Source organism: Pelophylax lessonae, assembly GCF_965119305.1.
Source record: "Pelophylax lessonae genome assembly, chromosome: 1".
Lineage (NCBI taxonomy): Eukaryota > Metazoa > Chordata > Amphibia > Anura > Ranidae > Pelophylax > Pelophylax lessonae.
In genome coordinates, this window is record NC_138768.1 from 492,961,290 (window position 1) to 492,978,908 (window position 17,619).

The 17,619-nt window shown below is 45.1% G+C and overlaps 1 protein-coding gene across 1 annotated transcript in view; it reads left to right on the plus strand.

Moving 5' to 3' along the window:
• The window catches only part of CHAF1A (chromatin assembly factor 1 subunit A), a gene marked incomplete at its 3' end in the record, with an annotated part of 442,221 nt that overhangs the window by 358,674 nt on the left and 65,928 nt on the right, over positions 1 to 17,619 (plus strand). The window contains exon 11 of the mRNA XM_082246912.1: positions 7,486 to 7,738. Coding sequence (XP_082103038.1) covers positions 7,486 to 7,738 — 253 coding nt within the window. The remainder of the gene's footprint in view (positions 1 to 7,485; positions 7,739 to 17,619) is intronic.

The window sequence follows — 17,619 nt, forward strand, 5'->3', positions numbered from 1 at the left end:
CCCCCCCCCCTCATGTAAAAAAAATATTTAAAAAATAAACATAGGGTAGATTTAGACATGCGTCCAGATCTCCCTTACCTCTGAAGCCCGATCCAAATGAAGCCCGATGAAATTGTTCTCCAGAGGCTAGTGACAGGCAGTGAGAAAGTGATGCAATGACTCACCTCCTGTTTTAACCTCCCTTTTGACGACAAATGTGCTGCAACCGCATGCTTTGCACACAGTTATGGAGCGTTTGCAGCGCTTCTGTATTGACATGAATTTGTTAGTGTCTGGAAGGAGATATCTTTACAAGTCAGGTCAACTTTGCCACGGATGCGAAGCATTGCGCCCACAGCATTTAAACAACTGCATCCGCTGCTTATTGCAGCTTAAGGGTGGGCAGTTGGCAGGCGGCAGAAACGCAGCTCAACCGCAAGTCCAAACAATGCTTAAAGCCTCGTTCATACGGGGAATACTACAGCCAGGCAGTGTTTAGCTGCACAGGGTTTCTGTGCAAGCCATCCCAGCAGCAGCAGCTGCACTAGATTGTGCAGGTGTTCCATGCATTCCTGTTCAGGAAGTCCCATCCATATCAATTGGGATGCAGCAGCTGCATGAACACAGCAACTGTTCCCACCTTGACAATTTGTGTGTGTGCATGTCTCCCAACCCTCACACAAATTTTAGCAAGAATTTTGTAAGTTAACCACTTTACCACCGGAGGATTTTGCTGCCTTACGTCTGGACCACTTTTTGCAACTCGGCACTGCGTGACTTTAACTGACAATTGTGCGGTCATGCAATGTGGTACCCAAACAAAATTTACGTACTTTTTTTCCCACAAATAGAGCTTTCTTTTGGTGGTATTTGATCACCTCTGCGCTTTTTATTTTTTGCGATATTAATAAAAATAGAGAGAAAAGTTTGAGAAAAAATGACATTTTAACTTTGTCTTTTCAAAAATATGCAATATACTCAATTTATGTCACATTTTTTGGCCAAAATGTATTTAGCTACATGTCTTTGACAAAAAAAATCTCAATGAGCCTATTTTTATTGGTTTGCGCAAAAGTTATAGCGTCTACAAACTATGGCGTAAATACTGAAATTTACGCAGCTTTAATTTCTGACTGCCTATCTCATTTCATGAAGTGCTAAAATGGCAGAGCAGTACAAAACCCCCCCAAATTGCCACTTTTTGGAAATTAGACATCCTAAGGAATGTCCTGAGAGGCATGTTGAGCTCATTGAATATTTCATTTTTTTGTCACAGGTGTTTGAAAAATGACTAAAAAAAACAATTTTTTTTTTTTTTTTTTTTACACAAAGTTGTCATTGAAATTATATATTGCTCACACATGCCATGGGTATATGTGTAATTACACCCCAAAATATATTCTGCTCCTTCTCCTGAGTGCAGGAATACCACATATGTGAGACTTTTTGGGAGCCTAGCTGTGTACGGGACCTCGAAAACCAATCCCCACCATCAGAATTTCAAAGGGTGTACATCTTTCATTGCATTTTCTCACTACCTATAACGGTTTAGGAGGCCCTGAAATGTCAAGATACCACAAAACCCCCCCAAAATGACCCCATTTTGGAAAGTAGACACCCCAAGCTGTTTGCTGAGAGGCATGGTGAGTCCATGGAATATTTTATATTTTGCCACAAGTTTTGGGAAAATTACAATTTTTTTTTTTTTTTTTTTCAACACAAATTTGTCACTAAAAGATGGATTTCTCACACATGACATGGGTATATGTGGAATGACACCCCAAAATACATTCTGCCGCTTCTCCTGAGTATGAGGATACCCCATGTGTGAGACTTTTTGAGAGCCTAGCTGTGTACGGGACCCGGAAAATCAATCACAATCTTCAGGTTTTCTAATGGCGTAAATTTTTGATTTTACTCCACTACCCATCAGTTTCGGAGGCCCTGAAATTTAAAGATAGCACAAACCCCCCCCAAATGACCCCATTTTGCAAAGTAGACACCCCAAGCTATTTGCTGAGAGACATGGTGAGTCCATGGAATATTTTATATTTTGCCAAAAGTTCCAGGAAATATATTTTTTTTTTTCTTTTTTACACAAAGTTGTCACTAAATTATATATTCTCACACATGCCATGGGTATATGTGAAATGACACCCCAAAATACATTCTACTGCTTCTCCTGAGTACAGGGATACCCCATGTGTGAGACTTTTTTGCAGTCTAGCCGAGTATAAGACCCCAAAAATCAATCGCCACTTTCAGGCTTTCCAAGGGCGTAAATTGTTGATTTTACTCCTGACTACCTGTCAGTTTCGGAGGCCATGAAATGCCAAGACAGCACAACCCCCGCCCAAATGACCCCTTTTCGGAAAAGTAGACACCCTAAGCTATTTGCAGAGAGGCATGTTGAGTGTTTTGCAGATCTCACTTTTTGTCAAATAGTTTTGGAAATTGAAAAAAGAGGGAAAAAAATTGCTTTTTCCTGTTTTTTCTTCATTTTCCAAAAAAAATGAGAGCTGCAAAATACTCACCATGCCTCTCAGCAAATAGCTTGGAGTGTCTACTTTTCGAAAAGTGGGGTAATTTGGGGGGTTTTGTGCCATCTTGGCATTTCATTTGGAAGGATTGGGAAACAGGGATTTCGGGCACAAGAGTTTTTTTAAAAAAGATTTCTTTTATTCAACACAAAACTTAAATATTTTAAAATCATAGCCATTTCATGGCCTTCAAAAGTGTGATAGGTAGTAAGGAGTGAGATCAACAATTTATGCCCTTGAAAGCCAGAAGGTGCGGATTGTTTTTCCGTGTCCTGTACGCAGCTAGACTGCCAAAGTCTCACACATGGGGTATCTCTGTAATCAGGAGAAGCAGCAGAATGTATTTTGGGGTGTCATTTCACATATACCCATGGCATGTGTGAGCATTATATCATTTACTGACAACTTTGTGTAAAAAAAAAAAAACAAAAAAAAAAATAATTTTCCCAAAACTTGTGGCAAAATATAAACTATTCCATGGACTCATCGTGCCTCTCAGCTAATAGCTTGGAGTGTCTACTTTGCAAAATGGGGTCATTTGGTGGGGTTTTGTGCTATCCTGAAATGTCAGGGCCTCTGAAACTGTGACAGGTAGTGCAGAGGTAAAATAAGCAATTTACGCCATTAGAAAACTTGAAGATGGGGATTGGTTTTCGGGGGTCCTGTAAGTGGCTAGACTGCCAAAAAGTCTCACACATGGGGTATCCCTGTACTCAGGAGAAGCAGCAGAATGTATTTTGGGGTCTCATTTCACATATACCCATGGCATGCGTGAGCAATATATTATTTAGTGACAACTTTGTGTAAAAAAAAAAAAAAAATTTCATTTTCCTGAAACTTAGGGCAAAGCGGTCTAGCGGCCAATTATCCGCTAGGATTGCTTTTTACATGTAAGCCGACCGCTGGCTGTAAAAAGCGATACCAAGATGCCTAAAGCTGCAGGCATCATCCTGGTATAACCACTCAAAGTCCAGCAATGCACCAGTATATTGCTGGTCCTTGTTTGGCATATAGTGTAGTTTTTTTTTTTTTTTCATGCAGCCTATGGGCTGAACGAAAAAAAAAGAGAACCTATCCGAAATCGGCACAGGAATAATGTGTAGTATTACCCACCATTAACCGCCCAAATATCCACCCACTTCATTTAATGATGGGTATACACGACACTATCCATGTATACCAAAATAGGATTTTAACTGTAGTGCTGAAATCAGAAAATCACCACAGCTGCTGCCAGCAAAGGTATCCATATATGCTGAGCGCAAACACTGTGTGTGTCAGAATATATAAAATTAATGTGGTAGCCGACGAGTACCTGCATGAGAAACAGGTCACAAAAGAATGAAAAACAAACAAAGTACGTTAAAAGTACATAGGAAGTGTAGAAGAACATAAAAAATTACTGAGACGACAACTATTTTTGGCTTTTATGTATTTTTTTTTTCTTCAAACGTCGAGTTCCAGGTTCGGGTCTCCTTAAAATGACGATAGCCATTCAACATCTTTTGAGACCCTGTGTAAATGTGCCCTAAACTGTGCCGTGCTGTACCCTACGCACAGTGACGTAAACAGTCACCGTGGCAAAGACCAGGTCGGTCGGGACAATAATTCCGGGTGTCACGCCTAAATCCGCGCTTGCTGCAGACACGGCATCTTTTTTGGGGGTATCGTTGGGTAGGGGTACTCGGGAGGTATTGCGGAAAATGCCTCTCATGCAGCCGGTTCACTGCATCTGGTTGGGGAATTTGGGCAGGAGCACCACCTGGATACAGAAGGGCTCTAATTATCTCTTCTTGGAATTGAAAGAAGGATAATGTTCCAGCAGACGCTTTGTATAAGACAAAAGCGTTGTAAATAGCCAATTGAAAATTGTATACAGACACTTTTTTGTACCAGCGTCTGGCCTTACAGGCAATTAAGTACGGTCCCATCATCTGGTCATTGAAGTCCACCCCTCCCATTTTACGGTTATAGTCGTGGACACAGAGGGGCTTCTCAACAACAACACCGGGCGGTGACCTTAGTAATTTGGACTGCCGTGTCTGGGTGAATGGAGGACAGAACGAAAACGTTCCGTTTGTCCCTCCACTTCACTGCAAGCAATTCATTGCACCTCAAGCAGGCTCTCTCCCCCTCAGTGGGGCATTTACTAGCCGTTGGGGGAAGCCCCGGCGATTAGATCGCACGGTGCCACAAGCGCCAATTTGCAATTGAAAGAGGTGTCTAAAAAGTGGCACACTTGAATAAAAATTGTCCACGTACAAGTGGTACCCCTTTCCGAATAAGGGTGACACCAAGTCCCAAACTATCTTGCCGCTGCTCCCTATGTAGTCTGGGCAGTCGGGGGGCTCCACAGTGCTATCTTTTCCCTCATAGACATGGAAATTATCTGTATAGCCTGTGGCCCCATCACACAGCTTATACAACTTGACCCCGTATCTGGCACGCTTGCTGGGGAGGTACTGTTTGATAGCAAGGCGGCCAGTAAACTTAATCAGGGACTCGTCGACACAAACATCTTGTTGGGGGGTAAACAAGGCTGCAAACCGCTGATTGAAGTGGTCTATCAGGGGCCGAATTTTGTGGAGCCGATCATATTCAGGGTCTCCCCGAGGACGACAGTTCATTGTCGTTGAAATGCATGAGCACGTGCATTTGATGAATTGGGTCAGTGGACCAATATAACCGCAATTCATTCTTTTTTGTAATGCCCGTGTTGAGGGAAAGGCCCAGAAATTTTTTAAAATCGAGAATCGTAATAGGATTCCAGCCGAATGGTCTGGCAAGGGGTGAATTTGGGTTGGCGGCGATGGAATTGTTGAGCGTATAAATTTGATTGGTCCACCATAGATCTGAAAAGATCTTCAGTGAAAAACAGCTCAAAAAAGTTTATGGGATTAAAACCAGCTGTTTCCACTTGGATTCCGGGTTGGGCGGTGAATGGGGGAAGTACTGGCACTGTGGAATCTGTGGGCTGCCAATTAGGAAATGCCAGTGCTTCTGGGAGGGCACTATGGGCTCTACAGGCCTGTCTTCGGATACGCGGTGGCTGCGTGCCACTACTTGTGCTAGCCACCGCACCAGCTTCAACTGCACTTAGGTGACTCGCCACGTCATCAGGTGATACTGCAGTGCTGGTTGTAGGTCCAGGGTGTACTAGGCCGCTCGTGCTTGCCAGATCACGAGAAGTGTGAGTGGCACTAGTACTGGCTTTCTGCTGCATATGAGAAACTCCCGATTCTTGCATCTCAGCAACTCCAGAATGGGGTCGGGTACGCCTGACCTTAGCAGGGACCCCTCTGTCGGAGCCGCTGCTGTCATCTGGTTCGTATATTAACCCTGATTCTGCCAGTGAGGCTTCCCCATCGCTCTCATCTGACATGGCCATTATACTGTAGACCTCTTCACCACTGTACCAACGTTTGGTAATTTTAGTACCTAAATTTACCGGTACCGTAGTGTGACTACTAGGTAATAAAAGCACCTGGTTGTCGAGGACTATTTGGTCGCTACAAAAAGAAAAACTGCTAGTGCTAACAGAGATCAGGCCTGACTCTGCTAATGCAGCGGTTTTGTGTGATTTGTGTTTTTTGGAAGTGTCAGTAATCTATTGATTACTACACTTGCCTGGGTAAGGTGGCCTGGGCAGGGGGGTTTAACGCAGGTGCTAGCAGGAATCAGTGCTGATTGTGCAAACACTGCATTTTGGGAACACTAAATTATGGGGACGCTAGTATAGTTCTGATCAGATATTGATCTGTTAAAACACTATACTAGTAATGGAGGTGTGTGTGTGTATGTGTGTTAGTGTACTTGACTCTAACTGACGCTAAGTAACGGTGGTGTAGTGGGACCCTAAAGCTAACTAGCCTAAGTTGTCACCCGTGACACTAATACGCTCCCCTGGGGAGTGTGAGACCGTAGAGTTCCGGTGAGGTGGAGCGCAGAGCGCGAGCGGCGTCCCATCCACCAGACCAGCCGAATGTATTGTACTTCCAGGCGTTGAAATACTGCTATGATGTAAGTGCAATCTATCTTATTAAAACCCAGTATATGACGGTAATACACTATTGGAGTTTCCTTTATCTTTTTTGCATTATGATGCCCGGAGATCCGGAGCTTTGTAAAGGCATTGGGGCTAAAAATCCTTTGATGTGGTGACAGCGATGAGGATAGTCTTGAGCCTGTGCGGAGATAAATGCCGGTTTTGACGCCCTGTAATTAAGGGGTCATCTTCTTCTGGTAAGGAGTATATTGTCTGACCACTGGGTGGAGGTGTTAGGTGGAGGTTTCCCATCAAGTCCAAGTTTGCTGAAGACACAGTCTGCACTGAGCACTTTAAGGACTTTAAGTTCATCACATAAACCACCATTGATTTAATTGTTTATTCACTAATTTATGCAATATTTATTTATGCATTTACTGAATTAGGTTATTTGTATATTGCAAGTTTGTGACCAATCACATATGCACTATAGCACTTTACAGTGAGAGCTGATTGCTGAGCGCAATACTCACCCTTGCTAACAATAATTTAAAATTGACAATTTTTTTTTTACCTTCATACAGGTTAGGCTTTTATATTTAGCAGTCATTTTGAAACGGGTGTGTTTTTATCTAATCATTTTCTTGCGAAAATATTGTTTTGATAAACATTTACGCAAAAATCATGGTGCCTTAAGACTTGGTAACACCTTTTTATTCTACAGGTCATGTGCTGTGAGAATATATGGTTTGGGGGTCTTTTAGAAAGTGACAAGCTGTAAGGAAATAATTTAAAAAATAGAAAAATTTGCAAAATGGTTTGACGAGTTAAAAGTGAAGCACAGGGCCTGGCAGCGAAAAGGATAAAACATAAACGCAACCAGTGGAGAAACCTGTTATCTGTAGGGGTGTATGTGTGTGTGTGTATATATAGAATATTTTTAAGACTTAAATCTTCTACTGTTGCTTTTATGACTTTTAGGAGTGTAAAAACCCAGAAAATCAGAAAGTACGGCAAAAACTCAAAGCAAAGGAATGGGATGAACTGCAATCAAAAGGGAGGAAAGTTAATGTGATAAAACCCATCTTGATTGGATGTGTATGGTTGGGAGGTAGTACAACAGAGATGCCTTTCCTCCAGAAATTTTCTGCTTGTGTGTTGGATATTGTTGTCCCCATTGAGGAAGAGATGGTTCTAGAATGCAATTCCAGTCGAAGACTAGAAGACAGAGAGAGTAAGTGATAACATTTTTTAATTGGAAGTGTTTTCATAATGCATACTTAAAAAAAAAAAAAAAATATCAATGATGGCACGACCCAGTAACTTATTGATGACCTAAAATTGCACATTCATGCATTAGACACACATTCTATATACCTATTTTCACACAAGATACTGTGTGCTAAATGTTCATACAATATTTTACGTGTCAAACAGTTTTATGTAGCCATGGACTTTTTGCTGGACATATAGGGAAAAAGTAAAACTGATATAAAATCAATAAACTTTGTCGAGATGCCCTCTATGGGATGGAGATCTTTATCTTGATATGGATTCCAGCTTATGATGATTTTGTGGTTATTTAAAAGTGATTTGGGTTCCATCTTTTTGATTTCATTTACATGTACTCCTGAGGAAGATCATTCCAAACCAGTTGAGTTTACATGTGGATTTCTTTGGATCAGTACAGGACACAGCCTTTTTTTTTTAAATCCCTGCGACTGGGTTACATGCAGCTACCCTCAGGTCACTGTACACAGACAAAAAAGAAGGCTGCAGGAACATCCCCCTATTTAACACTTTCCAATTTTACATATCCTTGTTCTCTATCGTATCGACAGACACTGCTCCTTATCTTATTACGCATAGGGTTATGCTCCTCCTTCGAGGAATAGGCACTAGGCAGGAATAAACTTAACCACGTCTATGGAGGCTGTCACTTAAGGCATTACCCCTCAGACTCTGCTATCAAACAGTTTTGTTCTGCCTAGTGTTAGGAATAGGACCTAGCTCCCTGCTCGGACTGCGGTCTTAGCTGTAACAAGGAAAGTTTGTGATTTTTTTACTTTTAAACTAGTTAGTTCCTGGGGACCAAGATCTAGAGGAACTTCAAGCAACAGCTGGCTGCGTTTTCGCACTTGATAATCTAGATTCTTAAGGTCTCCCAGCCTGGCAAGCACACGTGAGCAGGTTATAGTCTAGAACTAAGCCTCGCCACGAAGGTACCCCAATGGATGGGGACAAGCGAGCCTGCGACTGGACAAGTCTCGCTGGGATGCATCGACCTGGAACCCCCTGAGTCGCATCTTCTCCATGGCTAACAGCACCCCCGTCCGGGGTGGGAGGTGATCTGTTTTGGAGTGGCGCCCACCTGGTACCGTGGTTTAGTGAGTAAAATTGTCCCCCCAAACACTGTCGACGCAGACCACCTTGAGGTGTCGGTTTCTTCACATTCTCACGGTGAAGAGGACCTGTCCTTATCAGCCGCTGAGCGAGGACACGCATTGGTGGAACACCTGATAGTTTCTGTGCGGGAAACCCTGGAATTGGCCGATGGACCTACGTCGGCTACGCAGGTGTATTTTGGCATAAATCGGGCAATGTATCCCCTTGTCCAGAATTGTTTCATACTATTGTGGATGAACAATGGCAATGCATTAAACACATGTTGGTGGTGCTTAAGCGTTTTCCATGCCATTATCCTTTTGCGAAGGCTGTGGCCAATAGGTGGACTGTACCACTGAAAGTGTATTCTCCGGTGGCCAGGTTAAATAAAGCTACTCTGGTACTGGTGAAAGTGTCTCCAACCTTTCCGGATCCTGTGGCGTTGTCTGATTGAATTCGAACCAGACAACCATGCAGAAGAGTCGTCCAATGACTCAGACAAAGCTTTATCGCTCTGAGCTCCAAAACATCTGCAGTTTTGACTCTTCCATCATCCAGGTACCCTGGGCACAGAGCTTCCCCAGCTATCATTTCTGCCCGCATAGTATCTGAATTGGCGGGGGCGTCATGCTGCTCACCTTATTTGGTGGGCCACAGAGATAAAGTGGTACTTCGCCCAAATCCGTATTTTCTCCATAAGGTAGTTTCTGATTTTTAATTGAATGAAGACATTGTGCTGCCTTCACTGTTTCCCAAGCCTAAGCATCCCAAGGAAATTGGCTTGCATTCTTTGTATGTGGTTCAGGTGATCAGGGTTTACCCGGCAGGCCACTTGAGTTTTTCAGAAACTCAGATGCTCGATTTGTCCTATTCGAGGGACCTCGTAAGAGATTGGCTGCATCTGCTGCCACCATATCCAAATCGATCAGGCAAACGGTTGTTCAGGCTTGTTCGCTGAAGGGTCAGGTTCCTCCTTTCCTGGTGAAGGCGCATTCTATTAGAGAGCTGAGTGCCTCTTGGGCTTTTCGCCATCAGACGTCAGTGATGCAAGTTTGCAAGGTGGCAACTTAGTCGTCTGTGCATGCATTCACAAAAGTCTATAAAGTTGATGTGTTGTCATCTTCGGATGCCTCTTTTGGCTGCAAGGTTTTGCAAGCTGCTGTTTAAAGAGAATCATTTTTGTTCTCTTTGAGGGTGTATGTTTTTTTTTCTAGGTGTGCTCCAGTTGTTCCTGGTTAAACTCCATATTACCTGGTTGGCTACATTTTAGCCTTTGGGAAGTTATCTTCTTCTTTGCATTGTATTCCCACCCCTCATGAAAATACTGCTTTGGGACATCCCAAGTGTCTAAAGAAAAAATGGAGTTGCGTCTGTCGAACTTCAGAGAAAAGGATTTTACGGTAAGTACAAAAATCCAGTTTTTTTCTCTCCACTGATGGGCATCACAGTTGGGGGGCTGCACTGATGGGCATCATGGATGAGGGGGCCTGCACCGATGGGGGGCATCTCCTGTTATCCTTGCGTGCCGAGACAGGGGCAATGTCAGCTATAACGTCCCAGAACGAGAGCGGATCCCTCCCACCATCATTTCTGTTAGGCGGTCGGCAGGTAGTTAACCTCTTCGCGCCTGCGCTGAAGCAGTCTTTCATAAATTGCCTTGCGGGGTGCTCTGTGATAAGCGAGTCTGAAGTCCCGGCCCCTTACCACTTGATCAGCTGTCAGTCAATGACAGCTGATCTTGTGATGTAAGCAGAAGCCGGCAATCAGCTTTTCTTTTTTTTTCTCTCACGCAAAACAGTGTGAGGAAAAAAAAGCTGATTTGCCAGCTTGTGTAAACCGGACATGGGTCCCATACACGGAGAGTCACTGCTGCCTCATCGCTCACCAGTGTCACTTTTCAGTGCCCCATCCGTGCCGCTTATCAGTGTCACCAGTGCCACCTATTACTATCACTGTTGCCTATAAGTGCCCTTCAGTGCAGCCTCCTCAGTGCCCCCTGATTAGTGCACCCTCATCAGCGCACATCAATGAAGTAGAAAAATCTCCTATTTGCAAAATTTTATAACAAGCTATAAAAACTGTGGTGGTTTTTGTTTAGCAAAAAATAACCCAATTATTGATTAAATAGCACCAAAAGAAAGCTCTATTTGTGTGAAAAAGATAAAAATTTAATTTGAGTACAGTGTAGCATGACTGCACAATTGTCGTCCTTTAAAGAGTGACAGCGCTAAAAGCTGAAAATTGGTCTGGGCAGGAAGGGGGTTTAGGTGCCCATAAGCAAGTGGTTAAACATCCAAGGCACAGTGATTTAAATAAGCCTATGTCCTGTCCTGTACAATCCAGAAAATGTTTTCGCTTTCATTGACTGACTAGGTTGGCCATAACCTAGCCCCACTGGACGAGGACTGGCCTACGAGTTAAAGCGTTACTCCTGGCCGACAGCCCCCCATTTTGGTGGTTGGGATGTTCTGTCTGGAGTGGTGCCTGCCTGGTATTGTAAGTAGCTGTCCCTCCTCTCCCCCTGGATACGTTTGGGGTGGACACTGGCCCCTACCTAGGACAGTTGGACCTTATGGGTTCCCCTTTAGTTTGGTCCCTGTGAGCCATCTTTGAACCCCCCCGGGTTTGCGCGGTGGGTTGGTAAATGGCAGGGGATGGTGTGCTGCACTGTACCGGAGGTTAAGGTGGGAATGGGGTCACGCCGCCAGCAGATGGGCTTCATGGGTGGAGGGGTGCTAGCTGCTGGTGGTTGACCTATGCCTGGATATCCCCCTTTTCACAGTGCCTGTTGTCAGGTCTCCAGGCATCACTCCTGGGTCCCTGGGAGCCTCATAGATTCTATGTGTGGTGGCCATTTTGCTGTATATACTGCCATTTCTTTGGGGCCTATGTGTTTCTGTTGACCAGTGGCCATGTTTGTGTAGTCCGGAAGTCATTTTTGGTTTGGTCCGGCGTGCTGGCAGAGGGGCGGCCATGGCCCCACTGGGTGGTGAGTTTGACTGTGGGAGCTCCTCATTTTCCTCTTGTGTTGACTCCTGGGTTTTCCTTTCCTTTGGACGCTGAACGTGGAGCCGAGTGATCACTGGTGCGAGTCTGGTGGGGTCCCTCTATCTCTCTGCTGCAGGTTGTTGGCTGCTCTGCTTTCTGGTGACTCGGTGCCACTGGTGCAGTCAGGGTGTCCTTTAGCGCTGCTAGACACTTTCTGCATGTTTCCTCACCTGACCCCCTCTCGGAGGCAAAGGTCCCCAACCACCCATTGATGCACTGCCGGCCGTCCTGGAGTAATTTGTTTCCTGGGTGGAAGTGGCCTTTGGGTGGCGCGCTAGCAAAAAGCACCCCCTGCCTCACCTCTAGTCAGATCCTGAATCTGACACGGTCGCTGCAGATGTGGCTCACCCTGTGGGGTTTGCAGCCATGCTTCCTCATTAATTAGCGCAGATGATTCCTTCACACCTGTAGCTGCACACAAGAAGGCGCAAGTTGAAGTATTGGTTACACTGGTTCCCTTTTGGCACCCACAAGTCGCCTCGCACAGCAAAAGTGATTCCCTGTCCCTCCTTTTTTTGACACATTTGTCTATAAAGAATGGGAGCTTCCAAAATTCCCCTTTGCGGTTCCTAAATGCTTTGCTGTGAGGTACCCCATTGGGGAGTCCTTTCTCAATAAGTGGACTGTTCCATCAGTTGTAAACCCCCATTTTATTCAAACCTGTTCATGGTCCCAAAGCAGGAGGGAAAGTTACTTCCAATTCTGGACCTCAAGGCCCTGAACTGCTTTGTGCGGGTACAGAAATTCAGAATAGAGTCTTTTTTGCATGTTGATGGCTTTCTTTCATCAAGGGAACTTTCTTGCTTCGATCAACATTAATTATGCTTACCTGCACATTCCAATATGTGCCCGATATCCGCTCTCCATTTTGCTGTGGTAAAGGAGCATTATCAGTTCGTGGAGTTACTTTGGTCTCGTCTCTGCTCTTCGGGTCTTCAGAAATGTTTTGGCCCCCTGTTTTGGTGTTGCTACATCAGCTGGGGATTGCACTACTGGGCTACCTGGATGACCTTTTGCAAGTGGTGTCCTCTGCTGCATTGATGAACGGAGTGGAGATCCCTATACAGACCCTGGAGTGCAGTTGGTTTCTAAATTACCAGAAGTCTGCTCTGATTTCATCCAGGCAAGTGGATTATCTGGGTCTGACTCTGGATTCAGCTCTAGCCAGAGTGTTCCTTCCTCTGGACAAACTCCAGAAGTTGCATTCTGCCATTTATCTACTGAGGTCCAGCAGAAACCTCTTTGAATTTGCATGTGGTTGCTGGGCCTGATGGTATCTACTTTTTTGCGGCGATTCCGTTTGCAGTTTCATAAAGGTCCATTGAAAAGGAGATCCTAGTGAAATGGGACAAATGTCCGAGTCTCTGGATAATCAGATTCGGCGGAGCAAGGGACTCAAGGGGTGTCCATGATCTGGTGGCTTCGCTCTCCGGCTCTTCTGGCAAATCTTTTCTCCCCTCTTGTTGGACAGTAGTCACCACGGATGCCTGTCTATCCAGGTGGCGAGGTGTCCTTGGACTGAGCTCTGCTCTAGGTTGTTGGACGCTGGAAGAACCCAAACTGCTGATCAATGTCTTGGAACTTCAGGCGATCAGGCTGTGCCTAGATTACTGAACGTATCTACTCAGGGGGGGGGGCTCCCGGTACGGATCCAGTCGGACAATGCCTCGGCAGTTGCCTATGTCAATCACCATGCAGAACAAAGTGTGTTGGCAGCCCTGGAATTAGCCTGCATTCTCCGTTGGGCAGAACACTTTGTTCCTGCACTCTCCGCCGTACACCTTCCAGGAGTGGAAACTGGCAGGCAGACTATCTCAGTCAGCAGGTGTTGGCCCAAGGGGAGTTTCCCTTATCCGGACATGTTTCATCAGATACGTCTCCAGTGGGGCACTCCTGAGGTGGATCATTTGGCATCCCGGCTCAACAGAAAGGAACCAAGAATAGTGGAAAGGTCACGGTATCCTCTGGCAGACGCTACAGATGGTCTGGTAGCCCACTGGGGCCAGTGTCACTTCATATACGATTTTCTTCCCCTCAAGCTTCTGCCGCGGCTTTTGCGCAGGATCGAGGCCGAAAGGATCCCAGTCATTCTGGTAGCCCCCGACTAGCCATGCTGGTCTTGGTATGCCGACCTGGTGCGACTGGTCCTAGACATCCCTTGGAGACTGCCTCTTAGGGAGGATCTACTGTCCCAAAGGCTGATCTTCCGTCCTGCTTTATATTCACTGGCTTTGAGGGCCTGGCTGTTTAAAGCCAGGACCTGAAGGATAAAGGTTATACCTGGATCGGTGATTCCCACACTGCTGAATGCTGGGAAGTCTATCCCTAGGAAGCTCTTTCAAGGAAAGTGTACATTTCGTGGTGTGAGTTGATTGGAGTTCACCCTTGTGGTTTTTTGGTGGCTTGGATTTTGGCCTTCAATGAGGTGTCAAGCAGAAATTGGCTTTGAATACCATCAAGGGCCAGGTGTTGGCCTTGGCAGTCATGTCTCAGCAACCCCCTGGCCATGATGCACTCCCTGGTGCGTTCTCTTATTCAAGCAGTTTGATATCTGACTCCCAGTGTGGTCTCCTCTACCACCGCAGGTTTTGGACTTGGTGCTTTCAGTTCTCCCGAAGTCTCCCTTTGAAAGTATTCAGGAGATTCCCCTGCTTATGCTGTCCCAGGTTACCTTTTTGGTGGCTATCACCTCTGCTCGCAGGATGTCAGAACTGGCGGCGTTATCTGGTCGTACCCTCTACTTGGTGGTCCACAAAGATAAGGTGGTTCTTCGTGCATGTCTGTCGGTCATTGCCAAGGTAGTCTCTGATTTCCATTTGAATGAAGACATTTTGTTGCCTTCCCTGTGTCCCAGGCCCAAACATCCATAGGAATTTGCTTTGTATGTCCTGGGTGTATTTGGCAGCCACTGAGTCTTTTCAGAGGTCAGATTCTTGATCATGGATGGGCCAAGAAAAGGGCTATCCGCTGCTTCTGCAACCATTTTCAGATGTATCACACGGTGACTCAGGCCTATTCTATCAAGGGTCAGGTTCCTCCTTTCCTTGTAAAGGTGCACTCTACTTGGATGCTTAGTGCTTCTTGGTCCTTCTGTCCTCAGGCAACAGTGGCGCAGGTTTGCAAGGCGACCACTTGGTCGCCGTTGCATACTTTCACTAAATTCTACAAAGAGAATGTTTGCATCTCCAAAAGCTTTTTTTGGCCGCAAGGTTTTGCAGGCTACTGTTGAGGGTCTGTTCTTATTTGGGGTGTATTATTCAGGTTGGGCTCCAGTTGTTTTTGTTGAACTCCTGTTTACCTGGTTGGTCACCCACCCCTCATGTTTCTTTGTGCTTGGGGAGGTCCCTGTGGTTTGTGAATAATTGAGAGCTGTCAGTCAATTTCATTTGACGGACACACCACCCACCCCTCTATGGACCTCTCTATTGACACTCCTTTTTACTAAACTAAAGGCCTATAGCAGAGAGGGGGATGTATACCGCCTAGGACTGCCCATAGGCATAGCAAAGTCCTTTTTCTACCAAGTGGCCTAACCCTGTGGTTCTCAATAATGGCGAACTGTGATCGCATGAACTCCGAGATTGTGATTTTACTTTAACCACTTAAGGACCGGAAGGTTTTACCCCCTTAATGGCCAGGCCGTTTTCTGCGATACGGCTCTGCGTTAGACTAATTGCGCTGTCGTGCTATGCTGTACCCAAATAAAATGTCTTTTTTTTTTTTGTTTTTTTTTTATACAAATGGCTTTATTTTGGTATTTAAACACCTCTGCCGTTTTTTATTTTTTGCCGTATAAACAAAAAACCGACTATTCTAAAAAAATATATATATTTTTTTTTTACTTTCTACTAAAAAACGTATCCAATAAAAAAAATTAAAGCTAACTTTCTCTATTGTTCATTCACGGATACAGCTTCATATCTTCATTAGATAGGTTATGCTTCTCTTCCTAGGAGTAGGACACTAGGCGGAAAAGGGTTAACAAAGCTTAACTATGCCTATGGGGCAGTCCCAGGTGGTATACTCCCACTTCCTGCTCTAGGATCCTAGTTTTTTTTCTGCTTAGTCAGGAATAGGGACCTAGCTCCTTGCTGGGATCTTGAGTTCCGGCACTTTTTTCCTTTTTTGAATGGAACTTTTTTTCTTTCCATTCTACAAGCAAGTTGTTCCTATGAGAACTACAATCAACTGCCGAACTGGGTAATGGACTGGATATCCTAGATCCTTGCCATCTTGCCAGTTTGGCAAGCGTGCGCGAGCAGTCCTAAGCTCCACGCTAGGTCTTCGGCGACACGGTCCCACTGGAGGGACTGGCCTGCTAGTGGGACACACGTTGTGGAAATGAATAGGGCTCAGAGCATAGAAACCTGCTCAGTGCACTGAAGATTAATACGCACCAAACGCCATTAATAGCTTGTTCTGAAAAGTACAAATATACCACTCTTTTTCATAAGGTTTACCAAGCGCTCGGCGACAAAAAAGGAACAGACGCTGGGTCATATCGATGCCATTTGACTGGGTCTCTCTCTCTCTGGGTATGTATGTGTGTGGATGTGTGAGTGTGGATGAGAGCGAGTGGTTGTGTGTGAGTTTGTGTGGTTGTGTGTCTGCATGCATGAATGGCTGTGAGTGGCTGTGTGTGAACTTCCTGTGTCAAAGTCTCTCTGTGAGTCTCATGGCAGGGCTTGGTTTATTTACAGCAAGTGAACAAAAGGGGGTTACAGGGGGTGGCTTCAAGACCACCAATCACAGAACATGTATACATTCAAAAAGTACAAGGAACTGATGAGTGAATGCCTATGAATGAACATGACTGAGTCTAGAGAATCCCAACTGCCACAAAGGACAGAGCACATGGTTTCCAAAGATTCAACCACGTTAATTCACAAACACTGACTCATTACCTGTTAGTGGATCCCATCAAATATAGTTCATAGAAAACCATATTTAATAGTGACCATGCTATTTGTTCCACAGGATGGGGCTTTATTATCATAAGACAATAGCAGCAATATTTCAGTCATACGGATAAAGTATGACTGAAATATGCCATCCATTAATCTTGGTAAAACGATAAGAATTCTACATCACAAACATATCTCCACAGTACGGGGCCCCCGGATGGCGGGTATACATCTGTGCCATAGACTCTCCTTGCTACAAGTATAGTGCCATCCCATCTTAATGGAAGATTTTCACTAAGAAGTCTTTCCGCAATGACAGTTAAAGCAATATTCGCTGTGCATAGCGATTACCGGTGAACTGACATTGGGAGACATTATGGAAATTTTAACTAAAGAAGTGTCCTTAATAAATTTCCACAACAACATGACTTGGTCGTGGCTGGGAGTCATAGCGCTCCTCTGGTTCGCAGTACCCCCTGTGCTGATATGGGGAGATGATCTGTTTGGAGTGAACTCCACCTGGCTTCTAAGGTATGGTGAGTAGTGCCCCCCTCTCCTTCTGGAATCTAGGGGGACCGGAGGGTTCTCCAGGGGTCGGTAGGTCTCCTGGGTCCTTCCCTCCCACATGTGAGGTGAAGGACTGATCAGGTGGGGTGAGTATTAAGTTGCATCAGGCCCACTCTGTGCGGTGAGTGGCCGGATGCCATTTTCCGGTGCCTTCATGAGCTGGAGCAGCAACCATTTTCTTGTAGCCGAGCGGAGTGGCACCAGGGAGGCA